This window comes from Ambystoma mexicanum, chromosome 2p (assembly GCF_040938575.1).
Source record: "Ambystoma mexicanum isolate Mex_15411 chromosome 2p, UKY_AmexF1_1, whole genome shotgun sequence".
Taxonomy (NCBI): domain Eukaryota; kingdom Metazoa; phylum Chordata; class Amphibia; order Caudata; family Ambystomatidae; genus Ambystoma; species Ambystoma mexicanum.
The window spans coordinates 607,685,225-607,712,576 of record NC_090923.1 but is presented as its reverse complement, the minus strand read 5'-3'; the positions used below and the strand labels follow the sequence as shown (position 1 = coordinate 607,712,576).

At 47.7% G+C, this 27,352-nt stretch overlaps 1 protein-coding gene across 2 annotated transcripts in view; it reads left to right on the top strand.

The window, feature by feature from the left end:
* SLC38A3 (solute carrier family 38 member 3) overlaps positions 1 to 27,352 on the top strand; it is a 558,646-nt gene that overhangs the window by 490,980 nt on the left and 40,314 nt on the right. For both annotated transcript variants that reach the window (XM_069644136.1, XM_069644135.1), the window contains exons 10-14: positions 4,048 to 4,230; positions 6,760 to 6,839; positions 8,126 to 8,226; positions 11,237 to 11,361; positions 12,834 to 12,978. In XM_069644136.1, coding sequence (XP_069500237.1) covers positions 4,048 to 4,230; positions 6,760 to 6,839; positions 8,126 to 8,226; positions 11,237 to 11,361; positions 12,834 to 12,978 — 634 coding nt within the window. The remainder of the gene's footprint in view (positions 1 to 4,047; positions 4,231 to 6,759; positions 6,840 to 8,125; positions 8,227 to 11,236; positions 11,362 to 12,833; positions 12,979 to 27,352) is intronic.

Sequence of the window (27,352 nt, the reverse complement as noted above, 5' to 3'; positions counted from 1 at the left end):
ATCATCCCCATCCACTGTAAAGAACCTGACAGACTCCAGCTCCTCTGGTCAGGCTTTTTGTAGCAGCTTCCACCGTTAATCTACTCCTCACAAACACAGATCTGCATAGATACAGACACCTTCTCATAAGAGCCCAGTAAAAGGCTCGTTCCTGAGGGTTTCCACATCCTTGTGGTAAAAGCTTGCTTTCTCATCATGTTCAGCCCACCTGCCCCGTTGAGAGAAAAAAAAGGACAGGGGCCATATTATAAGCCTGGTGGTATCCTGGTAAATCTGGCGGGATACCACTAGATGGTATTACCGTAGCTTAGTCTGCCGGAATTACCAGCAGATTGCAAGTGCCGGTAAGTGCGGGTATTCTCCATGGTGGGAATTGCTGGTAATACTGGTATTTTTTGCTGGTGGGGTGCCGGAATTACTGGCAGCCCGGAGCTGCAGCTAATTCCGGCAACCACACTGGCACACTTGGAGTGTGCGCGTGAGCAAATGTGCTGATAAACTGAATTACTGCCACGTTATTTCAGCATCAGGACACTCTTAATGAGGCCCAAAAGCCTTTCTTTCAGATTCTTTGACTCATGGGCAAATGCTGTTCCCCCTTCACACCACTGCTGACACAGAAAAACATTTGAGGCCAAGTATGGGATCAAAAAGTGTTTTCCAATGATCTGTGATAGCTGTGTGGTGGTGCTGAATTACCCCAGAAAGGCCACATAAGCGTGATAATTCTACTCTGAGCAGAGCCATCATGATTTCGCAGTCCGCATTGGCTTAGCATCCATTGGCAATGCTCGAGGTAGGTGAGACTCTACTGCCAGATCCCCACTCTCGGTGTGATCAGCTGATGCGGGAGCAGTACACGGAAATCCCTTATCCATGTTTTTCTCGTTCATCGACATCCCAAGAATGATGGTGTTAATAGACAGTGGTGGAATAGAGACGGGCTGTGAGGTTCAACCAGGAGTTGTGCAGAAGAACCAGGAATAAACATAATAGAGTGAGCATTGAACCAGGAACCAGATAGCAGATCCTGGAATTAGAGCAATATAGGGGGGCTTAAACAAGGAACCTGGATGTAGACCCAGGTATGAGAAGCAGGATTCAGAAAAGAGAACCAGAAAAAGAGCGAAGGAGAGTAGTATAGAACCAGGCAGCAGAGGCAGGAACGATTGAAGTGATAAAGAACCAGGAAGCACACTGTTTTACCAGACAAAATAACAACAGAGGAGGGCTGATTGAGCCAAAAATCAGACAACATAACCAGCAGTTAAAAAAGAAAATATTAAGAATGGCATGAACTGGGCATGAGACAGGAGAACCAGGAATAAGAATAATGTTGAAGATGATCAAACGGGAAATCAGTCGGGGTGAACAAGGAATACGATATAATGGTGGTGAACTGAACGCGGCTAACAGGATTCTCTGTCCCAGAATTTCAGAAAATCTGTTCATTTCTGTGGTATTATTGGTTGATAAACTTTGTCCGGCTTCACAATGCTTTTTTCTTCAACTGAACAGCCATCCCGACATATTCTAGGGCGGGTCTCATTTATAAACAAGCTCCAGTCCTAGAAAATGTGGGGGGAAATCGTTCTCCTGACCAAGGTTTTTCCCTGGTGATATCATCACTGGCTATCGTCTAAGTCTAAGTGGTGGGTCTCCAAGTAGCGCAAACCAATCATTTAAGGTTGCAGATGATTGGAACATGTTTGATGGTTTTTCTTTTAAATACCACAGACAGAAGAATGTCAATTCTTTGCAATAATAACCCAGAAATATCAATCTAATGTCAATATAAAGAATACACATAAAATAAGGTTAAAGTGACAAATGTATCATTAAAATGAATGTAAAAGGTACAATTAACAAAATCAAAAATGAAAACAGAAATAACTAAATTAACTTATAGTAAATTGTAAATTTACTTTTTTAAGCAGCAATACAACATTTTAAAAATAGTATCTATGGGAATTGAAACAAGCCCATAGTTTGTTTGGACTTAAAACCCCAATCATAATATTTATTTATTCAGTTATTAATGTATGTATATGTGTATTGTTTGTATCAAGTTGATATACTATTTTACAATGTGGGTAGACACCTTTCCCACCTGCCCTAATTATGTAGTAACAATACAGGTGATAACCACTTCCAAGCACCTGTGCAAATGTGATGGAGTAATGTGCCTAACTATTTACTGCAGAAGTTATTATTTTCATTTAATGCATGTATTTAATAGTAGTTTCGAATTGTATGCAATTAGCATTATTTAGAGTTTAATTATAATAATTTGGTGAACTCATATATAATTCAAAATGTGCATATTTTTCTGAGGCTTTGCTATTTAAATTTATATTTCTTCATTTTTAATCAGATGTATTTGAGAAACGTAATCTGTTCAATCGGTTTTCTCCCAGAAGTGAATACAGCTCTGCAAAGTGGTATCCTCTCTGGTTACTTTCTTTCACCTGATAGGGGTCATTTCACAAAGGTTTGTGGGCACAGACCTGCCAAGGGCACTTTGCCCTCGCACCTCTGCACCCGCAGAACTCGCATCGTAATTTCAGGATGGGCCTCGCGGAGGGCAGAAGGGGTATGCAGTCCCCAGTCTAGCCTTGCGCACCAGCAATATGCCCCAACACAACCACGTGTGGCATGTGAGTGGTTACGCAGTGACAGACCTCAAGTGGCCCGCCAATGCATGCATTTTTATATGACCCCGGACATTCGTGAGGCGATGATTATGCAGAAATGCTAGGGTGACCAGATTTTCAAAACAAAAAACCGGGACGGCCAACAACATAAAAGAGGGACTACCCCATCGCAGCCCACCAATTACCGCCCCTCTCCCAACACGCCCCCACAACGACCCCCCAACCATATTTCCAGCACTTCTCCTTTCTATAAACTGATTTACAACTCATTTGTGCAGTTTTGTCTGTGAATCGTAGCATGTTAATTGAAAACGAGCGTTAGCTCTAATTGATATCACATGGCTTGCTGTAAAGTTATTTCCAAGCCAGTCTCTGTGGCACAGTCAGTAAGTGTTCTGACTGGTACCTGAGAGGTTGGGGGTTCGAGCCAAACCTCTAAGTAAAAAATTCCGTTATTTTTTTGAAAAATAATTACGGTTTTAATTATCGTAGCCCTCCAAACATGCAAACCCCGGACGCGGTTTCAAAAATGAAAAAACTTTCGGGACCCCGGGACGGAGGGTGATTTCCCCGGACTGTCCCGGGAAAACCCGGACGTCTGGTCACCCTAAGAAATGCGAAAGTGCATCCTGAGAGCAGGGACAAGCAGGGCAGTTCTGCCGAAGATCAAAGCATCCCGAGAGCAGGGACAAGCAGGGCAGTTCTGCCGAAGATCAAAGCATCCCGAGAGCAGGGACAAGCAGGGCAGTTCTGCCGAAGATCAGAGCGCAGCCTGCTGCCGTTTGAAACACTCTGTGCTCTGGGGCAGACCCGCAACTGTCCGCAATCTGCGCATGGGCAGAATCACAAACGTGTGATGCTTTGGCATGGGTAGATTCTGTTTTGTGAATCAGCGCAAAATCAGATTACAGATGTGTGCTGGGAATATGAAAGCATGGTCCGGCCCTACACTGTTCATATGTTTGTAGCTGTGGTTCTTCTCGTCTCGCCGATCCCCCTAGTGTTATGATATTTGTGTGTGCTGTGCTTTTTTAAAACATGCATATGTATGGTTACCTCGAGTGACACTTGATCCGTGTTTGTGGTTATTCAACCCCAGAGGGATATCAACACTCACTCACGTGTTCAGAGTATGTTTTTCCATCAATGGTTGCACTGCATGTTTTGCAGCCAATCACCGAATCGGAATCCCTGTCACGTGTGTTTATGGACTGGATGCTATAAAATGGTAGAATGATCACCAAGAAGCAATAAGGCACCGCTCTACAAATAATGAAATGTAAAGATTTGAATAAAGATGATAACACGGTCAGCCCCCAGGGAGAACGTATGATGATGGAATAAATGCAGCAATTAACAAATTATGTGCTCTGTCCCCCATCTTTGATTCCAGGTCATGTACAAAAAGTTCCATATCCCCTGTCCGCTGCCCGAGAGGGACTTGAATGGCACGTTGATGAGTAACTTCAGCCTGGCAGAGGGGGAGTCCAGTGTCATTTACCAGAATGGGCACACGCCGGCAGCGGAGACCCTGGATAGCATGTGTGCTCCCAGGATGTTCAACATCAATACTCAAGTGAGTTCTTGCCAGCAGAACCTCAGGGCACGGTCGATATCACCTCGCCTTCAGGAACGTGCCCGAAACGTAGAGCGCCTTCGTCGAAAAGGCTATCTGGGTTTTACCAGTTGTCGTACCAGTGTTTGGCTCTGTGTGTCAGTTTGCAAAGTCACTACGAATCGTTTGCAAAGTGAAAATTAGAGCAGGTGCCACTTCCTTGTGTAAAAAGATAAGCAAATCTAATTGTCATTTTGCGATCTAGTCCTTCACCCATTTCATTATTTATTTATTTATTTATTTAAATTCTTATAACACGGCACACGCCCTTGGGCCTCATGGATTCAGCTTCAGTAATGTTATGAGGAAACGTGCCAGCTAACACATTTTGAGAGACATTACCTTATTACGAGTTCGTCGTTGTGGCATTACCACTCCACCGAACTGCAGGTTTGGAGGTAAGGCAGAGGAAAAACCTCCACAAGAACGCTGGAGGTAATTCCTCTGCTTTGCAGTCATAAAAATGCCAAATCGGCTGGATTACGGCCTATGGTAATTCCCCTGAAATCCCCATGGACTCCAATAAATGGGAACTAACACTGCCTACCACCAATTTTAATCCTGCAGGAATTCCATCTGACCAAGTGGTGGTAACGGTAAATCCATTTGGTGGTATCTTGAATTTACTGTCAACATGCCACCGAACTTGTAATGAGGCCCATACATTTGCATGAACCATATGTTCTGGGTGGCATTGTTGTCCTATCAGTAGAACGTGTAATGTATTTTTTGTGTGGGAGAGTACAGAAGTTTGGCATAGTTGATATGTCATGGCACATTCCCCCCAGACCGCATCGGTTTTAGACGCTTCTGCTTTTACCGCAGGAGAGCACGAGAACAATGCTTGACCTTGCTCCAGCAGAAATCTTTGTGTTGGCCTTGCCAAGTCCTGCACCTTCTCAGACTCCTCTCACCTCTGCCATATCCCTGACTCCATCGGCTTATAAAACAGTTCAACGGCCATTCCTTTGACACCCACTGGTCAGCATGCCACTGGGCAACCACTCTGTTTGCACCCACCGCCAAGGATGGTATTCACCCACCATAGTTTCTCAATATAGAAACCCTTCAGTGGCAAAAGGCTCTCAAAAAGGTCAATGTTGTATGTCACAAATGCCACTAACTGCACCTTATGTAACATATCCCTGTGTGTCACATTTCTACAGATAAATGTAATGAAACACATACCATATACTGAAATAATAATTAAACGGAAACAAACATTTATTAACTTCAAAGTAAAAGGCAGAAGTTTCTATGGTGTAGAGGCCGAATATCGATTGCAGCAATTTCATGATGTAATTAACTGTCATAGACTATCAAAGACTCAGGGTCTTGCTATCAAGTGACTGTTTTGGTATCATTTATTGTAGACTGTTATAGAGTGTGGGAGCTGATATCAAGTGCCTGTTTTTTTTTCTGCCCTGTGCTATCATAGAACTTGGGGCTGAAATCAAGAGAGTGCAAGTTCTTTCCAGTATAGACTATCAAAACCTAGTACAGACTTTGGGGTCGGGGCCTATTTTTCAATGACTGAAAGCTCTTGATATCTTAGGTGCTCGAAGACAATGGTAGAGTCATATTGAGCAGCTGTAAATCCTTGATACTGTAAACTGTTGTGGACTTTCATAGACTCAGAGGGCTGATGCCAAGTGTCTACAGGTTCTTTATATCATAGACTATCGTCTAGACACAGGGTGCGGAGATCAAGTAAGTCCAGGTTGTTGATGGCCTTGGGTATCATAGACTCCGAGTGCTGATATTTAGTGACAAGTTTATCATACCACAGATCATCAACGGAGGGCGTTGATATACGTAGTGTTTAGGTTCTTGTTATCACATACAGCTCTACTTTATCAAGGATTCTGGGTGTGGATATGAAGTAACTGTGGGGGTGGAAGGCTTCTTCCTCTTAGGACAGCTCTTTCAACTGACCACACTATAGACTTACTCCGTGGGGGACCATGCAGACCTAACAGTGCGCATAAGCAGTTTCCAGGTTTCCAGCTCCTTACCTGTCACCAAGCCCTACAGCAGCACTAGGGTTACCACCTGCCGCCATTAGTTGGGACGTTGCTAGTTTGTATGCAACTCAGACTGAACGGGTGGGGCAGACGAGAAACATCCACTCTGAACATGCCCTATACATCAGCCCAGCCATCATTGACAGTGAATGGGAGGGGGGAGGGATGGCTCAAAGGCATGGAGTGGGCAATTGCTGGAAGCTACAGTGCCATCGCAGAAGCAGGACTGGAAGGGAGAGCGCAGTATGAGCATCTCTAGCTAGGAAAAGCAGTCTGGAAGTGATGTCAGAGCCAGTCTGGAAGTGATGTCAGAGCCAAAGCAAGCAGTTTCTCTGGCAGCAAGATGCATTTTGAATCAACTGTTTCCATAAGGGGAGAATGTGTGGAACAGATGTGAGCTAGCCACGTTCTGTCGCGGACAGATGCATGTATTGGAGCCTTACGTGTTTGTGTCACTGCTTTACAGACGGCGTACACCATCCCCATCATGGCATTCGCTTTCGTCTGTCACCCTGAAGTGCTCCCCATATACACCGAGCTGAAGGAGTGAGTTTTTGGATGCTCCATAATCTGTTCATTATTCTTTCTTTGGTTCTGTTTTTATCCCATTGTTTTCTTTTTTTGGGTGCTCACCCGTGCTGTGTATTTTATTCACTGTCTTCACCTTTCTGCTTGTACATGTCTTTCTGTGCTCCTCCCATTCTTCCTCTGACTCTCTCTCTCGATTCCTACCTGTGGTCCACTTTTCAATTCTCTTTTGTTCTCTCAATGCGTCTTAAATGAAGGACATTGGATTAGCATGATAGACATAATGGGCAGAGGGAAGAGGCTAGCCTGTCCTCTGTATGTGGTGAAAGGGGTGTTCAACTCCAGGCCTTGATGGACAGGATCCCGTTGGGCTTTCAGGATATCCCTCATTAACATTCATGAGGAAAAATGTGCATACATTTAGAATCATTGTCTGCTAATTTATCCCATGACTATGTATGGTCCTATTTCTAAGGCAGTCCTCAATAGAAGTTTACGTATTAGAAGTGGGAGAGCAGTAATGTTCACTCTGTTCCCGAGGTAAATCCTAACAGTAATAGCATAAGACTTGAATGGACATTTAGTATCAAATTCCTTGGACCTCTGTTAGTGATCCATCCAGAGGGTGATCTAAAATCCAGTGGGTTCTTCACGTTCACACACAGTGAAGGGCTGAGAACTGAACGTGGCTGAAAACTGAGCCCCACTATCATTCCTAATAGATTATGATTGTTATGGTTTATTTATATAGCTCTTCCTGCTGGACTCCCCCAGCTTCTAAGCGCACATCTGGGGATGGAAACCATGATACATGGCATCATCCTGGTCCCAAGGTGAAGAAATCTGGAGGAGGCTGATCACACTCTGCATTCCAAGTGATAATCCCCTACAGAGAGGCCAAAGAACAAATGTGCTTGAATACTGAAGTCCTAGAGATAATTAAAGTCTGTATGATAATGATAATGTAGTCATTATGACGCAAATCCCCGTTTAAACTTTGGAGGGGATGCCTCCACACTGAGGCCTAGGACCATATGGTTAGTGTGACTAGAAACTCTTCCAGTTTAAGAATATTGCCAGGGAAGGAGGGAACCATGATTAGCCAGGTTGCCTGCCCCCTGTTCCCCGGTTTCCCTCTGACCAAAGGGAATGTTTCTAATTTAGAGGCAATCGTATTGGAAGAGGCTTTCATTGGCTTGCTAAATCATTTACACCATTTAGAGGAATGATTGTTGTTCCGTAATATCCTTCCTTTCTTTAACCCTGAATGACCAGAAATCACGACCTCTATCTTCACATTGCAGGCCCTCCAAAAGGAAGATGCAGCATGTCTCCAATATCTCCATATCCGTCATGTACGTCATGTACTTCCTGGCAGCCCTCTTCGGATACCTCACATTCTATGGTACGTTCCGCTGCTTCTACTAGCATTACATGGCGGGGATTTACCACAGACTTACATGGAGGGTGGGTTGGCAGGTGGTTGTGGTGAGGCACTGGTTCTGTTATTTCCAGGCAACAGGTGTTTATTACTCACAGGAGCTATGCAAAAATCCCTAGAATGGTGCTTTTCACGGCTTGGGATCCATGGACATAAAATGAACATTTAAAATATGTGGTTAAAGTTTGGTCTACAGTCCTCAAGGTTAAACACACCTACTTTTAAATAATCATCTGGAACTTAATATAAAATATGCATTCAATGTATAATATGTTCTCAGTGAGAGATAACAAGCTAGTCCCGGTAGATAACGAATGCACCCAGCAGATTAGGCAAATTCTCACAAACACGGCGCATCCATTCAAACCAGACTTACCTTATTATAAGATTCAATTTTCTCTTTTTAAAGGCATTTAACTCAGCAATTACATCTTTCTCTCCTAGGCAACGCTTTGACAGCAGAAAAGGGTACAGATGAAGAATCTGGTTCCTAACAGTGAGATCAGTGGGGCATTAGAGGAGACAATTGGGCCTCATTATAAGTCTGCCGGTCCGATAACAACGGTACCAGTAAGCTTGCCGGTACCGTTTTTACCGGCCTGGCAAACTACGAGTTCTGCTCGCAGGTGCCTTTCTGCCCACCAGGACTGGCCTGCCTGCCGGGCCGGGACACCCGCGATCAGAGCATGTTGGAGCACCAGCATTCTGAATGGTGCCAGTGCATCCAACCTCCCCATTCCCATTGAGCCCTAAGGGGAATGGGAAGCATTTTTTTACGGCGCCCGCGATTGGGCAATTACTGGGTCCGGTGGGGATGTAATGACCCGGTAATTGCCCATTCGCAGGTGCCGGAAAAAATTGCAAGTTTGGCGGCAGCCTGCCGGTTTTACCGACAAGGCGACCATCATACTTGTAATGAGGCCCAATTACTTAAATGCCCGGTTTTCCCCAACCAGCACTAAGCCTAATATTGATCTCTCAATCCAAAAGCACCGAAATGCATTCTTGTGACTAGTTCTCGTAAATGTGATGAAACCCTTAGTGCTAAATGGTCTCCCAGCAACTACTTGTTAGACATTTCAGAGTTTAAAATGCTCAACATCTCAGGAAGTTTATACTCTTTAATCATCAAATCTGAGCACACAAAATCCGATTCTAAAAAAGCTATTTAGCCTTCTAGTGCTATATGTTGTGCCCCATTGTACATAAAAGCCATATTTCGTGATCAAAAATGATTGCATTTGGGTTATACTTAGTGACCAACAATTGTACAAAGTAATGTTTGTAGATCATTTCTAGACTTACCACACAGTCTCCTTATGAGCGTCTATGGCAGAGTTTATGCTGTGAGGTTAGTCTCCCATCATGATAGTCTGGTTTTATACAGAGAATCGTATGTCATATACATGGAATGCATATTCTGTATAAGTGACATAGGACCTCATTATAAGCTTGCTGGTCTGGTAACAACGGTACCGGTAAGCTTGCCGGTACCGTTTTTACCGGACCGGCAAACTATGAGGTCTGCTCGCGGCTGCCTTTCCGTCCGCCAGGTCTGACCTGGCGGGCGGAATGGCACCCTCGAACAGACCATGTCAGATGCACCGGCACCATTCACGAATGGTACCGGTGCATCCAGACTCCCCATTCCCATTGAGTCCAAAGGCACTCAAAGGGGAAGTAATTGTTTCCGGCGCCCAGGAATGGGCAATTACCGGGCATCGATTGTAAATCCTGTCTAGAAAGCATCATTTGCAGCCGGCGTTTACATCTTCTACAAAACCTTTTGTAAAAGTAAAGAGCAAAGGCAATTTCGACTGATTTCGCGCTTAACGTTTGCACCCCATTTTGCGAAAGTGGGAAATTGCGTGCAGTGACCCAGCAGCGCATAAGTGTCACCATTTGCAGTCCATTGCATGAAATGTGATTATTTTTTTTTGTAAAACGATCCAGCCGTTGTAACTTAAAAGAATCCGTTTTATAGTCTCATCTATTTCATCACTTTCTGGGCACCCTACATTCTCAATAATTTCCATTTTATGAGCGCAAAAACAAAGTGACGACCTCCACCCAGGTGTGTGTATGAGTGACAGCCATCTTGGACCACGTATCATTCCACTTCCCCGTCAATAAAAACTACTCTGAAAAACCCTCCTGAGAACATGATTATTTCAAATTCGCTCATTTAGGTTGCTCTCTAGTTTGTGACATACAGAGCCAACATTCATATTAATGTGACATGGCCGAGTGGAAAACAGCATATTTCCATTGTTTATATTTCAAAAGAAGCAGATTATCTAAATCAGTTCATGAAAACGTCTTCAGCACTCTATCATCCTGATCCCTTTCTTCAGTAAATGCTTCCATTCCAAGATGGCCGCCAGGATGTTGGTGCTGATCACACTTTGCCTCCCAGTCTGTGCTGGCCCCTCCCTTGCCACCAGGCATTGGTGTTTTATTTCTTGGGGAAGACACTGGCTCCGTAGGCTGGCTTCGCCGGAGATTGGTACATTTTAAAAGCTCATAACATAACATTTGTTGTCGATAAACACTCTCAGTGTTTGGCCTTCAGGATTTGAATTCCAATCCTGGGGTGTGAGCTTATTTTCTCGGGGGCACCCAGATTCCCTCAACCCGCTCGTAAATATTTTTGTATATTTGCTTTGGGTTCTTCTCTGAAATGAGCGCGTTGGCGTTTACGCATGTAATGTCTCCAAATCATGTCAAGAAGCAATTTATTTATTTGTTGAGGAGGTTTGCATTTAGGGTGAGTGAAATATTGGGCCTGGCTCACAAATCGTTTCCCAATGGGATTTTGCCATTGAAAACGTTTTGTGACTCAGGCCCATGATCTATTTCTATACACCCCACATGCCTACATTTGCGTTCATCCAATAACAGTGTCACGTGTGGCGGATTCCAAGAGTTGACTGATCAACATGTGTCCCTCTGTTCTGTCTCATTGCCCCTCCAGACCAGGTGGATTCAGAGCTGCTGCACACGTACAGCAAAGTGGACCCATTTGACCTGCTCATCCTGTGTGTGCGCGTGGCGGTGCTAGTTGCGGTGACACTCACAGTGCCCATAGTGCTCTTCCCGGTAAGTGTGGCCCCTCTTCTTTTGTAATGCGAATGCTTTACTAAGTGGTTTATAAAATTAGCCACTGATTTATAATCCTTTTGCAGACACCGTAGTGCAGTGACTGGCTTCCGCACTCCTCCACTAAACTCTGTCTGCTTATTGGTACTGGCCATGATGGTGCAGGTTTTATTCCGTCTGGCAGTGTTTAGAAGCATCAGCAGTGATTACCTTGCAAAATGTCAAACGTCAATCCATGAAAAGGAAAGATGAGGGATAGAAGACAATTAAAGAACTAAGGAGAAGCGGTGGGAAGGTATAGTGTATGATGGGTAGAACAGCAAGGGATAGGAGGAATGCACTCAACAGATCAATACTCTATGGAAGGGCAGAATGAGAAAGCAGCACAGAGGGGCATTACATAAGGAAGGGGCAGAATGGAGGAGTGTCTGGAGTAGTTAATACATAGGGAAGATAAGTGAACAATAAAGAGGGAAATAGAATAGATGAAAGAAAAAATAGGGGAACGCAGGAGATAATCGACAAAGGGTAGAAGAAAGGAAAGTGGCAGTACAAGGTAGCGAATAGTAGAAGGTAGGGCGACTATAAGACTGATTCACAAGGAAATGTAGATCAAGGAGGATGAGAATGATTTAGGCGGAAGGAGATGTGCTGAAGTGGGGACATGCTACACTGTATACGGAAGAGAGGATGGCACTCAGGGAAAGAGGTAGGGAATAGTATGGGGAGGGAGTGTAAAGTAGTCAAGGAGAGTATGTGGTAAAAATAAGAGATAGAATAGGGAGATGGGATATTAGAAAGGAAGGCTTGATAATAGTGTGGAGGGACTGCAGGAAAAGGGGCATAAGAACAATGCAATTAAAGACATCATAGGATCAGCTGGACGCAGAACAGTGAAAGAAGAGAGGGGCCAAACAATAGCAAGAAGGGAAGAATTACCAGGATGAGGAAACAAATAGGACAGGTGGGAGACTTAAGGGGGGGAAGTGAATGATTGGCAAGCTACAGGGAAGACATAGCAAGCGAAGACTGAGAATTGCTTTTCGGAGGGAAACATTGACTGGGGTTAGGAAATAAAACGGTGGAGAGAGGCACTGATAGCAGAAAAGAGGGAGTAGATAATTGGCAGGAAAAAGGGGATCATTAGCAGATCTGTGGAAAATGTTAAGAAAAGGAGTGAAAGAATGGATGGAATGCATAGTAAAGAGACATAAATGAATATTAGGTACAGGAACAGAATAATAGAAATTAAGGAATAGAAAACCACAGGGAGTCCCGGGACTATTAGTTTGGAGGTGATAAAGGAATGTCTTTGGTAGAGTGAAGTGCAAAAGCAGTGGCGGATTCATGATGGGAGAATGTGCCCCCTGGTTCTACTTCCAGAGCATCCTCTCTCTGGACCAATGATGTCTCATAACCATACAGACATCTGCCTCCACACACTTTGAGCCCTCTTCATCTTCCTTCTTCAGGTGCGCCGTGCCATCCAGCATATGCTCTTCCAGAACAAGCAGTTCAGCTGGGTGCGTCACACGCTGATTGCCGTCATCCTGCTGACACTCATCAACCTGCTGGTCATTTTCGCACCTACCATCCTTGACATTTTCGGAATCATCGGTGAGTCCTGTTCCTTCCTCCACGGTGACTGTAATGTCGATTTGCTATGTCGATTTGCTATCAAACGTACAAGGTCACGGGCATCTGTGGCAACATCCAATCATCAAATTTAGCATGTTGACGAAAATGCAGGCTTGCAAGTATCTAAGCGAATTATTCTGGTTTATGGAGCCCCCGGCATGCACGTCGCCTGCATCTCAAGTCACGTCACCGCTGTGGTTCGTCATTGGTTTGTGATAAGTGTATCGTCTGGTGTGAGCAGTGAGTCCTTGATGGGATTCTGAAAGGTTGTCATTGATGATAGCAAAGATATTGGCCCTCATTAGGACCTTGGCGGAGGACCATGGCGCTATTAGCACCATGGTCCATGGCGCTAAGTTGCCAACTCCGCCATGGTGGTTGGCGGACTTACCGCCCCATTCCGACCTTGGCGGGGCGGTAAGTCCCCAATCCCCATTTTACCCTTCCCCATTCCCATTTTTGCCCCATAGGGCATAATGGGAGTGGGGAAGGCGTTAATTACGCCACCGTAAATTACGGTGGCGTAATTAACAACAAGGTCCCTTAGCGCCATGGATTTTAACGCCTGCAAAAAGCAGGCGTTAAACTCACCATGGCGCAAAGGGAACCCGTACTCAGGCGGTAAGGGTCGGCGATGTTTACGCCAGCGTAAACCCCTTACCGCCTGGGTCGTAATGAGGGCCATTGTGATTTAGAGAGTTCCCTGAACCCTGAGCTACCCTTATGAGTTTTTCCCTTCTCTACATCTCTTCTGTCATAGCATCGGTTGCCATCCATTTACTATGTTGGGTCTCTGGCCTTACCCTCCCTGTGTTAGCCTAGAATGTTTCTACTGGTCAATAGGACCCCTCATAAGCTATTGAAATGGGTCTCCTTATTCAACATGTATACCTCCTTGTAACCCAATAAACAAAAACAGGCTGAGCAGTAGGTAGCGGGTGTTATATGGAGGTAGCAGTCAGTGTGCCTATATCTGGAATTCTCTAGGAAAGACAATACACATGTATAGTAGTGATCATAATAAACATTCGTGAATGGCCCTTATACATTGCAGAGTCCGGCAGGAAAATCAGCCAGCATGAAAGCCAAGTCCAAGGCCGATTTAAGGACTACCAAGAAACGAAACAAACAAAATTCCATTCAGAGTAGAATAACAAAGTGTATATGTCCCTAGGGCAGGGGTCTGCAACCGGTGGCTCTCCAGATGTTTTGGACCACGTCTCCCATGATCCCACACCATTCACTCTGCTGGCTGGAGCTGATGGATGTTGGAGTTCAAAACAACTGGAGAGCAAAAGGTTGCAGACTCCTGCCCTAAGCAAATTGTTAGCGAGCAAGTAGCTTGCAAAAGAGAATAGAGAGCGCGGAGTGTGACCGGTTTGCAGGAGTAAACTAGTGAACTTGGAGTTAGGCTAGAAATTGAAAGCTTACACTTTTGCGGCATCCGTTGAGCAACAGTGAGGAGCTTTACCTGAGTCCAGACAGGGTTTGGCATTTGACAAGGCACTGGCATGGGCAGGTGATCTTGGGGCAGAAGGTGTTTGGCAAAGTGCAGGACCCAATAGGTGACTGCGTCAAGGAGCAGAACTGAAACAAAGCAGCCGCTGCTACAGGCGGGGACAGAGCGAGACCATGAGAAGGCGAGGCAGTGGGAGGCTAAGGTGTGTATCCTACTATGACCACTAAACGCTGCGAGGCTCTGGTTGACATTAAGCATTCTCAATCAAAGAGGAGTGCAGCTGATCACACGCGGGAATGTGGAAGGTCTAGCGATGGGTTTAGCTGCTGGATTAACACTAGCATACCGCTCACTTTTCTCCTCCCTCCCGCTCCGCTTGAGTGCATTGGCAATGAACTCAAGGTCTTTGGTGAGGTTTTTACTCCCAGATCCGTGGCACCCTGTTATCCCTAGCAGAAAGTGATATCAGAAATATGTGTCTGCTTGTTAAAAGAGAATTCATATAGACTTTTTTCAGCACACTTCCTTTTTGCTTTTTTTCCCTTTTATTTTTCGGATGAATGATTTATTTTTGGTCTTCTGGTGGGCTTATATCACTTTTTACCTTATTTATGTTCTCCAGCATGGGGTCTGGCATGGATTCACATGTTCATGAATATTCCCCGTCGTCAGGCTGGGAATCCTCGGTAAAGAAAAATCAGTATCAGTTTCGCTTCTGATCTGTCTTTCGTAGTAGTAACCAATCACTGATCTCTGCGTCATACTGACCACAGCCAATGACTGCCATCTCCCTAAGCCCCGCCTCTGGCAGCCATCTTCAGATTTTTACCGCACGTTCAAGTGTTGGGATCCTCGTGCTATTGCTCTCGAGCTTTAGTGCATTTTTTTGCGCTTTTCATAGGAAAATTTCTCTTTTTTTGGTCAAAAGAGCCTCAAGCTCCACCGTTTCTTTATCCGATTAACGGGGACCCGTGTCGGATTCTTCTACGCCCCTCAAGGGTGAAGATTTCGTCGAGCCACGCTTTTGGAGGACTCCAGAAGTTTCTCAGGCCCATTTCAGACATGGCCCAGGAGAAGAGAAGCTCGACGCCCGGAAAGCTGTTCAGGGTCTGCCCTGGAGGCCAGCTTCAGAATGTCTTTAAGGAGGACGAACACTCCCTTTGCCTCTACTGCCTGCATGAGGACAAGACGCACGTGGAGAAGGACTGTGCGTTTTGCGGCAATATGTCGGAGCGGACCATGAAGGACAGCCATCTGCGTCTCGCCAACTGGCTGGAAGGGAAGAGCACGTCAGGCGAGAAAAAGAAGTCCGAGCGGTCTTCTAAGACCTTTGAGGGCGCCCCGGCGACGGGGGCCCAACAGAAGGCCAAGCAACCGCGAGTCCGCTGGCACCGGGAGCACCGAACGGTCGGGCTCTACGGTTGCCAGGTAGGGCGCATCCTCCCCGGCGCCATCGACCACGAGCCAACTCTCTGGCTCGGGTAAGAGGAAGGCCGAGCACCCGGCGAAGCTCCTGGAGAGACCCCGGTCGAGCTCGAAGGCCCCATCGGAGGGGGAGCGAGGCAGTGACCCTCCACCCAATGAGAAGGAGGTGAGCGCACCTAAGGTGGTGAAAGCCTTGATCCACCCTGCCAAGGCCTCTATCGAGACAGTCGCGGCGGCCCTGGCTCAGCCTGTGGAGGCTACACCAGTGGAGACCTCGGGGCCCAGAGTCTCCCTGCCACCGCGGAGGGAGTCCTCTTTCATGCCCATCGACAGGACCCTCGTGAAACCTCCGACGGAGAAGAAAAAGGGGGGGCAGGAGGTCGTCGTGGATTCAGCCTCAACTTCTGAAGAGGAGCTGATCGAAGTCTTAAGCCACGGCATTGGCGTGGAAGAAGACCAGCCCGTCGGGAGGGACCCCGACGTCGGAGACGACGATAACGTTGAGGGTGCCGACGAGGCTCCTGACCGCCCATCGGAATCCCCTCAACCAGTGCCGCAAGACAACTTGGCCGCCATTTTGTTGGCTATACAGTCCTTATGCTCCGAGATAAGGACGAGATTGCCGTTACCACCAACGGAGGAACCGCTCCCGACGGGGGACCCGGAGCCAGGCCCTTCTGGGAGCCCTCCTCCTAAGAGAAGAAGGATTCATCCTCCACCTCCTTTTCAACCATCGCGCCCTGCTCAGCCCTCCTCCCCGTCCACGACCCGTGGGGATGATACGGGGACGGACACAGCCGCGACGGGTACAGACGACGAGGTTTACGACGATGATCTTCCGTCGTCACCTCCTCCCCGGGCTTCCCCGGCCAACAAGTTTGGATCGTTTCATGCCTTGATCGCCAGGCCATCCGAGCGTTTCCAGCTCTGCCTGGAAGAAAAGAAGAAAGAAGGTTTCCTTTATCAACGGCGCGAGGCCAAGAGGAAGACGGTCCTCGCTGTACCTCTACTGGACGATATCTGGGATGAGGGTCTCGCCCTCCTCAAGAACCCATCCACAACTCCTGCGAGAAGGGATCGGTACGAGAAGAAGTACCGGGTCCCGGATGCGGCCCGCTTGTGCCTTCGGGCACAGCCGACCCCGGACTCGGTCATCTCCGCGGCGGCCAGGAAGAAAGCGGGGGGGGGCTTCGGCCTCTACGTCAACCTCCCCCCTGGATGGCGAGGGAAAGAAATTGGACACGATGGGGCGCAGAGTCATTTCATCGGCAGCGACGACGATTAAGGCTGCCAATGCCTTGGCTATCGTAGCCCGCTACGACAGGGAGTTGTGGTACAAAATCGCCCCCCTGCTGGACTTCCTACCGGACGACAAGAGGACGGAGGCCCTAGAGATCTTGCAGGAAGGAGAAGTGGCGTCGGACCACACCATTACAATAGCAACGGACATCGCTGACACTGGGTTTCGCCAGTTGGGCAACGGCGTGTGCCTTAGACGGCGTGGATGGCTCAAGGCAACGGACTTCCGGCAGGACGTGCAGACCAGAGTTTTGGACATGCCGTTCGACGGGAGCAACCTGTTTGGGAAAACAGTGGACGATTCCCTACAAGCCATCAAGACGGAGACGGCCCGGGCTCTTGGTGTTCTCCAGCAACGACGGCCGCCCTTTCGGAGCACCAGAGGCAAGCAGGGTGCCTCCAAAGGTTCCGGCGGCGGATATTCCACCTATCGTCAAGCAGCCCGTTCGTCGTCACACGAAGCCTACAGGGGATGAGGCAAGTCGGACGGACCCTGCCGTCATCGCCAGGCAGGACAAGGCGGCAAAGCCTCGTCGAAGCAGGACTGAACCAGCCATGGGGTCGGGCCCCCACCGAAGCATCCCGTTGGGAGGCCGGCTGACAAACTTCGTCAGCGTGTGGGAGTCCATCTCCACTGACCGTTGGGTGCTGGACGCCCTGGCCCAGGGTCACGCGCTCGAGTTTCTAAAGAAGTGCCGTGCGTCCCCCCCGTGGCCAGGAAGGAACATCACGTCCCTCAACTTCTCCTGGAGGTAAAGGCGATGCTCAAGAAAGGCGCCATTGAGCTCATCCCAAAGAGGCTTCGGGGCTCCGGAGTTTACTCAAGATACTACCTCGTGAAGAAGAAGACATGAGGATGGCGTCCCATCCTGGACCTACGACGACTGAACAAATTCATCAAGGCTCAGAAGTTCCGGATGGTCACCCTCCAGCACGTCCTGGGTCAGCTGGAGATGGGCGATTTCCTGTCGTCGTTGGATTTGGAGGATGCTTACTTCCATATCCCCATCCTAAAGGGACACCGAAAGTTTCTCAGATTCGTGGTCCAAGGGCCTCACTACCAGGTCAGAGCCCTTCCCATCGGATTGAGGTCAGCACCCAGGGTGTTCACCAAGTGCCTCGCACCGGTGGCGGCGCGGCTGCGCCTGGAGGGGTTCCACGTCTACCCCTACCTGTACGACTGGCTCATCCGTGCAAAGACAAGGGAACTCGCCGCAGAGCACAAGGCGAGGACCGTCCAACTACTCACGGACCTGGGATTCTCCATAAACTACGCCAAGTCCCACCTGGTGCCCGCGCAAGACGCACTGTTTCTGGGAGCGAAACTCGACACAGTGGCGCTTCTGGCCGCTCTGTCGGAGGAAAGGACGAGGGCCATCTTGGGCAAGGTGCAGCGGATGCTGGTTGCGGACGTGGCCAGGGTGAGGTCCATCAAATCCCTCCTCGGAATGATGTTTTCTTGCATTTTTCTCATCCGCCTGTGCAGGCTTCGGATAGCCCCTTACAGGAGTTCCTGGACGCTCGCTGGATCCAGATGACGGGCAGCTTCGAGGACAGGATCACACTCGACGAGAGCTTCCGACGAGCGATCCGGTGGTGGGGCACCTGCGCGCATCTGACGGCGGGCATGGACTTCCAGACCCCGGGCCACCAGAAGACAGTGACCACGGATGCCTCCCTGGAAGGGTGGGGAGCGCACACCGAGAATCTGCATGCAAGAGGCCTTTGGCTTCCGGCGGAGAAGTCCCTCCATATCAACGTCCTGGAGCTCCGGGCAGTGTTTTGGGCCCTCAGGTCCTTTCTTCCGTTCCTTTAAGGGCAAGGTGGTGAGGATCTTCACCGACAACACCACCACCATGTTCTACATCAGGAAGCAGAGCGGTACTAGATCCCCAGCCCTGTCCAAGGAGGCGCAGGATCTGTGGCATTGGGCCGTCGCCCAAGGGATGTTTCTGGTGCCGTTTCATCTGGCAGGAATAAAAAACACCATCACCGACTCGCTCAGCAGAGAGCTGCGCTCGTGCCACGAGTGGGAACTATGACAGGATCTAGTGGACCGCCTCTTCCGACGGTGGGGCACACCCCAGATCGATCTGTTCGCGACGGCGATGAACTCCAAGTGCCGGAGGTTCGCCAGCAGGTTTCCCCAGCCGAGGAGCATGGGCGATGCTTTCTCGTTCCCCTGGGAGGGCCTGTTTCTATACGCGTTCCCTCCATTGCCGTTGCTGATTCGGCTCATCAACCAGCTCAAGAGGTCACGGTGCAGGATGATCCTCGTCGCACCTGCGTGGCCGAGGCAGATATGGTTCCCGGACCTTCTGGACTTGTCAGCGTCCCCGTCAATCAAGCTGCCAGTGGACACGGATCTTCTCTCCAGGGAAGGAGGCGCCATCCTCTATCACGACCCGAAGTCGCTGAACTTGCAGGCCTGGCTCCTGCAGCGTTAGAGTTTGGAGGTTACGACATACCGGCCAACTGCAGAGAGGTTCTTGCAAAGGCCAAGGCGTCCTCAACTCTTAAATTCTACGGACACAAATGGAAGAGGTTCTCTGTCTGGTGCCACGCACAGAAGATTAACCCTCTACGGATTACGGCCCCTCAAGAACTGCCGTACCTACTGACGCTGGCCAAGGCTGGACTGGTGCACGCTTCCATCAAGATTCATCTTGCTGCGATCTCCCGATACACCAGAACCACGGGACGGACGTCTTTGTGGTCTCATCGTCTGGTGAAAGAATTCATAAAGGGACTGTTCAAATCGTTCCCGCCGGTGAAGGCTCCGGCCCCGGCGTGGAAGCTCAACGTGGTGCTGACCAAGCTCATGGAACCTCCGTTCGAGCATCTGCACTCAGCTCCGTTGAAGTGCTTGTCGTGGAAAACAGCGTTTCTTGTGGCCATCTCCTCTGCATGACGGGTGGGAGAGATCCAGGCCCTTTCCTGCAAGCCCCCGTACTTGACTTTTCACGACACGAGGGTAGTGCTCAGGACGCACCCCTCCTTCATGCCCAAGGTGCCGTCGGACTTCCACCTCAACGAACCCTTGGTGTTGCCTGTTTTCTTCCCGTCGCCTTCGTCGCCAGCTTAGAGGACTTTGCACTCGCTGGACGTGGCTAGAGCGCTGAAGTTCTACGTGGACCGCACGAAGGGTTTTCGGAAGACGTCACAACTTTTTGTGAACTTTGGACCTGTCAATCAGGGTAAGGCTCTCTCGAAGGCTTCCATTTCCAGGTGGCTCTCCGGCTATATCATGTACTGTCATCGGTTGGCAAACCGACCGCTGCCCGGCCGTCCGAGAGCCCATTCCACCAGAGCGATCGCAGCTACCACAGCGTTCCTATCTGGTATGCCCCTGCTGGACATCTGCAGGGTTGCTACATGGAGGTCGACGCACACCTTCACGAAATTCTACTGCGTCGACCGGGATTCCAGGGAGGAGTCCAGGGTCGGCCAAGCAGTGCTGCGCAACCTGTTCGCCTAAGGTGAGCCTGGTGAGAAGGTAAGAGATGCTTAATGTTGAGTTGTTGTATTGCTTAATGTTGAGCCGGTTGCCACCTCCCGTGGTTGTGCATGTGTGTACTGCTATGTATTCTTTTATTCATGAGCATGTGAATCCATGCCAGACCCCATGCTGGAGAAGGAACAAGTTACTTACCTGTAACTGTTGTTCTCCAGCATTGGTCTGGCATGGATTCACATGCGAACCCTCCCGCCTACCCCTCTGCGGCTCTTCACTTGGTCATACTGCCACTTCACGTGCTACCAAATCTGAAGATGGCTGCCAGAGGCGGGGCTTAGGGAGATGGCAGTCATTGGCTGTGGTCAGTATGACACAGAGATCAGTGATTGGTTACTACTACGAAAGACAGATCAGAAACGAAACTGATACTGATTTTTCTTTACCGAGGATTCCCAGCCTGACGATGGGGAATATTCATGAGCATGTGAATCCATGCCAGACCCATGCTGGAGAACAACAGTTACAGGTAAGTAACTTGTTCTGTATACAGTATTTGCTTGGCTCAAACGTCCCCAATCCCCTGGGTTGCCTTTTAAGCACCCCATTGTACCTCATGTATGATTAAATCACCCTACATTGGTATTATAGAGCAGTTGGTGGCAGCTGTACCACGGGTGCAATCAACTGTACTGCATTGGTAGGCCAGTGTGCCTTTTTTTAGCCAATGGGACACCAGTGCAGTTTTTAAAATCTTGATCCCGGTGTAGAATCAGAGTGGGAACTACGTGTGACTGCAATACAGGTTAAAGTAAGACTTCACGCCGTTCTGTTAGTGAACTTCGAACAGTTAATGGGAGGATTACATCTCTATTTTGTAAAAATTGTATTATACAATTAAATCAAATACTAAAAAAAATAATAAAAAAAATCTTGCTTTTGGCTATTTTGTACGTAAGGGCTCCCTTTGTTCAGGGCACCTATGAGATAGCCTTAAAGTGACTTTTTTAACCACGTGTGATCTTTGTGAGCCTACAATGACACCCCCCATGTTGGTTAAAGATGGTTTTAGTCAGTTTAAGTCGGAGTGCGGACTCTAACTTCCTACTGACCAACATGTGACCAACATGTGACCAACATATGACCCTTTGCCTTTGTGACCCTTTGCCTCAAGTCCCCTCTAGTAATTGGAAAGCAGAAGTTGGCAAGAAAGGACAGCGGGTTTCAGCATAAGGACCAATCGAATTTTCGGTAGTTTTGGAGGGCTGCAGGTGAATGCAAAAGTGGAAACTTGCCAAGTTATCCACCAGGTAAGTGATACAAAGAAGGGTTGTTTTGCAAACACACTGGGCACAAAAACAATATGAAATTCAAATGGTTTGTGGTTTAATCAGAAAGCGTTGTAGCCTGACACGTATTTCGAGTGACTGGCTCTTCTACTGAGGTTGGAACTGGAGTGTCCTTTATTTAATCACCATGAATTGGTAAGAGAATGAAGTAACTATAACGTGGGCTCCACTGTGTTGTGCAGTTGCAAGGTAACCATTACATTTGGCGCATGAGCGGACCTGCAGCGTCTCCGCGTCACGTGTGATCTTTGTGAGCCTACAATGACACCCTCCAGGTTTGTTTAAGATGGTTTTGGTCAGTTTAAGTCGGAGTGTGGACTCTAACTTCCTACTGACCAACATGTGACCCTTTGCCTCAAGTCCCCTCTAGTAATTGTTTGCAGTGTTTTTTCAGCTCTGCCTGGTCCCGACTTCTGTCCATTCTCTGCTCGGCTGCTTAGAGGAAGTGGTTGTGCTGACCTACTTATGGAGAGTATCCCACCAATTCTGACAATATTGCTGTTTAAAGCATTTACTTGGCCATACCGGCTAGGTACAGTGGCTTCGGCACATCCCAGATTGGATTTCTTTGCCTCTGGATTTCTAGTCCAGTATTCCTGTGGTCACCCGTTGTCTCCCCACATGTGCTAGTTTAAGCCATCCACACTGAAATCGTTGTCTGGTTTCTTTGCCAATGCCACCAACTGCATACCACCATGATCTTCCACTTGGCTCTGTATTGCGCATTCCATCCAGAATGGGTCTTCAGCTTACTATGTTCAACGTTGCCAGCAGCTGATAGTCCCCATCCTGGGAATGCTTGCTGCTGCCCTGCCTTCACCTTTTATCCACTAGGCGACTAGGAGTCCTCTTTGCAGGTTCCCACGTTTTCCTGTAGTCTTGTTCACCTAGTTTTTCACTTCAGGCTTGAAGGTGGACCTTGGAGGAAGACCCTTTCTTTCTTTCCTTGGTCTTCTGGATTGTTGCTGGCTCAGAGAGCAAGCCCCTGGGTTCCGAGTCCTGGAAACCGCTCCTAAGGAAATAATCCTTGTATTTACAGCATTGTTTTGTGCTGCTGGAGCCGCTCTCATCGAAACAACTAATGTGGGTTCATAAATCAGATTCCTGGGGTGGGCAATTATTCAAGATGCTCACCCTCAGGAGTCCAGGGTTGAGATTCATTGGAAGTGAGTCTCTACTGCATTTTCTGTAGACTTCAATTGGGGGTTCCTGCACTGCTGCATTTTTGTTTGGGGCTTTTGATTCATCGAACAACCTCTGGATCTCTTCTTTGGGGTATCTTCTGGGGTTGTTTGCCAACCCCCTCTGCAACTGTTAGTTAGAACTGACATATCTTCATTAAAGCGGATGGCCCATTGACTTCCCTCCCACTGATTCCTGTATAACCTTTTTAACCTGTACTGGAACTCTTCTAAATTGACACTGAGGTACTTATCGTCCCCTCGACATTTGTCTTGTACACACAAGTGGCTCAGTTATCTCTGGACTAAGAATTATAATTTTAGTACTTAACTGTGATTGCTAAAGCATTTTTAAATTCTTGCTCTGCGTTTCCCTATTGGTGAATATATTTTATCACTGTAGCTAATTTTGGCGATACTGTAAATATTTTGCCTGAGATATATCGCTAAGATAACTGTTGCTAAAATGTCCTCTTAATTCTAGGAAGTCTTTGCCTAAGGTTCGAAAATGTTTCCTGCCTGCCATGGCAATGGTTGATTATCATGTGTACGTTTATATTATTTTAATACACTGCTCCAGGCAGTCCACATAAATGTGGAGTCTTGGAATAGGCCTTAGGGTTATTCAAAGATTATTCTTCCTGTTGGGTACAATATCTACTTCCCTTTTCCTGCCTATGCCTACATATGTTAGGAACTGGCCTCCTCAAATGAGCGCTGTCAGATAGAGGGCTTCAACTGCATGATAGGTTTTGTGGTTCCCTTGTTCTCCCAACACCCTGTTAAATGTATGATGTTTGCCTACCTGTGGTAGTGGGCCCACATGTAGAAAACATGGTAAGGAGTCTTTTCTTAGGCCTTTGTTTTCTTATAATATGCTGGGTATATTTTTAGTACTGTGTTTTATACCCCAAGTACTTATTTGACCTGATATATGTATGTGTGACTTAATCAAATATATATTTTTTCATAATATCACTGTAGTGTTTTTCCTAGAGATGTGTGTAACTAATTGTACCTTTGTGTCAGCCTATTACCCCTGCCTGAGAGTTAAGCCTTGTTGCTCTGTCCACATTGCCTACCTTTGAGAGGTTGGCTTCTCTTTCTTGTCAGGTGTGTTAAGCCCCAATAAGGTCAGTGGTTGTAGTTCTCTCAACAGTGGGCGCTACAAAAACAAACCACCTTAAGGGCCTCATTATACAGATGGCGGTAAGGGTTTACTGGTACCGGTATTTTACCGGTACCGGTTAGGAGATCCCTTTGCGGGTTGGGGAATTTAACGCCTGCTTTTTGCAGGCGTTAAAAACCAACCCGCAAAGGGACCAGGGAGCTAATTACGGTACCGCAATTTGCGGTACCGTAATTAGCGCCTTCCCCATTCCCATAGAGCCCTATGGGGCAAAAATGGGAATGGGGAAGGGCAATGGTGGAAGGGGGAATTACCGCCCGCCAACCTTGGAATAGGGCGGTAATTCCCCTTTCCACCAAGGCGGTGCCGGTATTTTACCGGCATGAACCATGGCGCTAATAGCGCCATGGTTCACCGCCATCCATGTAATGAGGCCCTAAGAGTGTTAAAAACACTGTGGGCCCGATTCATGGAATATTTGCCCGATTCAAAGTGAATTTGCACTGCTGAAAAGTGACTTTACACCACCAACACAAACCCTGATTCATGGAACCATGCAAAGTGTATTTTTGCAGGGCAAAGTCATTTTTAACTGCAAAAATGACTATGCGCTGACTTTGTCCGGACTTTGTACTGCAAAAATACACTTTGCATGGTTCCATGAATCAGGGTTTGTGTTGGCAGTGCAAAGACACTTTGAACCAGGCAAATATTCCAGGAATGGGGCCCTGTGAGTTTGGGTTGAGGGGTGGAGGTTATTGGGAAGTGCCCATTCATATCTAGACAAGCGAGCTCCAGAAACTGCTATGCACTGCTGTTTGAGTTTTCCTGTCCGTGTGTGCAGGTGCTTTAGTCAGCCCAGGTAGGGTGTGTGTGTGTGTGTGTGTGCGCCTTGCACTACACAATGCGCAACATTCCAAGTGCTCTCTATTGCTGTGTCTCTCAAGCTCTCATGTGCAGCACCTGAGCCCTCACTATGCATCGTACAGGTGACCTCCACGCTACATCTATTGTCTCTGGCCTCTCGTCCAGAATAGCCAGTTCTTGGAGCCCTGCATAACGCAATCTTACTCCATCGCCAAAGCACTCCTGCGTCACATCACACACCCCTGCAAGATGGACACTACAACCCTGCTTGTTTTACTGTCAGTCTGAATATTTTCTCTCCCAGGCCAGGAGGCCCACCCACCATGTTACCCGCATGGTCCCAAGGATCTTACAAGGCAAAGATAAACATTGCTATAATTATGCATGCTCTTTGTGGTCATTCTTATTCTGAACCAGCTTTATCTGGCTCAGGAAAAAAAGAACCACTCCCATATGGTGGAGGCAGGAAATTGCAATTCTGAGGGCCTATTATTTTTCAGAGTTCTGGACAAGCCAATAAGGGTAACACAGAGACAGTTTCAGATGGGATTTAGCCAAGGGAGGCAAGGCCATCCTGGCAGTGCTGTATGTTGGCAAAGAGTTGCCAGGAGAGGTGAGGGCTCATTAGAAAGCTGAGACTCAAGGTGCCAAGTTGCCTTGTCCCTTTTTGTCCTGTAGTGTCTTTTCCAACAGCTACAGGTGGGCTTCTACGATGCCATTATTACATGCTTGCAATATTACTCTTTTTAAAGGTATCATATTAATAAAAATATCACTGTGGTTTGAATACACTTGCAGACCTCTTGCTTGTCTCTGGAGGATAGCTCAGGGGCAACGTGCTGGCCTTGGAAGCAAGACGACAAGGAGCAACACAGGTTCGATCCCCGGGTCCGTGTTTAGAAACCTCTGGGTATTAAGCGTGTTATAAATAACCTATCATATCAGTCCACTGGAGTCAGTTTCTTACTAAGAACCCCTATTGACGTCATCCTCGTCTGGGCAGTTAAGAGGATATGACCTGGGAAGCAGGTTCAGGGAGCTCACTGCACCCTGAGAAAGCATTGTGTCTGGGTAGGTTCAGAGCAGCTCTGCAAGGGCAGGATACGGAGCACAAAAGCAGTAGGTGGGTTGTCACCACAGACTGCTATTGCGATTATGCCGTACATATCATCTCTTAAAAATCCAGTAAAGTTCTGACGAGGTCCTAAACCAGCATTCACTACAAGGAGCTTGCAGATAAAAAGCATACAACTTTGGCCTGAAGAAAGGAGTGAAGTGGTCTATATATCGATAGGCTACTACCAACGGGCCATCCCCACGGGATAGTGGGGGACGATTTTTTAGAGGGGGGGGTGCTATATTTGCCTTTTTGACAAGTTAGTGCTCTATGTAGCTGGTATTTTGCCCATTCATATTGCCAGAATGCGTATTAAAATCAACAGTTTGCTGCACATTTTTGCATATTTTAATGGAAAACGTGCCCCTCGGTGCTACTCCTTTAATGGCAAAAAGAAAGAAATATCTACAAGAAACTGTGGTAGACGTTTGTTCTATTTCTGGTATCCCTATCTGTTGTCCCAGTCTGACCCCGCCAACATAGTCCATGTGAAGCTGTACATAGCTGGAGCTGGGGTGACGTCAGAGGCTGCCCTTCCTCCAGGTTCGGCGTCAATGCAGCAGGTTCGGCTACAGTGCAGTGACGCTGAATGCAGTGCTGATAAAGCTCAAGTTCTCGCTGGCTGCATGAGATGTGTTCAATGAGGCATGCATAGTCTCACCTATGACTGGTTACCGCGTAATCATCTTTGGTAATGCTCCAGATTGAGTAGGCTATAGTGGGTCCGTCCAATGAGAGTAGCCTGAGGCAGGTACCCTCTAGTGTCTTGCTCCATTGACAATGTCCTTCATTTGGAGCATGAATCAGATGGCAATGCTTCTCAATGGGTGCAACATAGCAAAGTAATCCCACAGCAGTGGAGTTGGCAAATGTTAGCCTAACATTCTTCAGGAAGTATCTTCAATTTCAAACACTACATTGTAGTACCCTGGCAAACTGTCTGATCAATGCCTTGGTAACGATCGAATATGGTAGGTTATTTATAACGCACTTAATACCCAGAGGTTTCTATGCGCCGGCCCAGGGATCGAATCTGTGGTGCTCCGTTTTGTCTTACTTCCAAGGCGAGCACG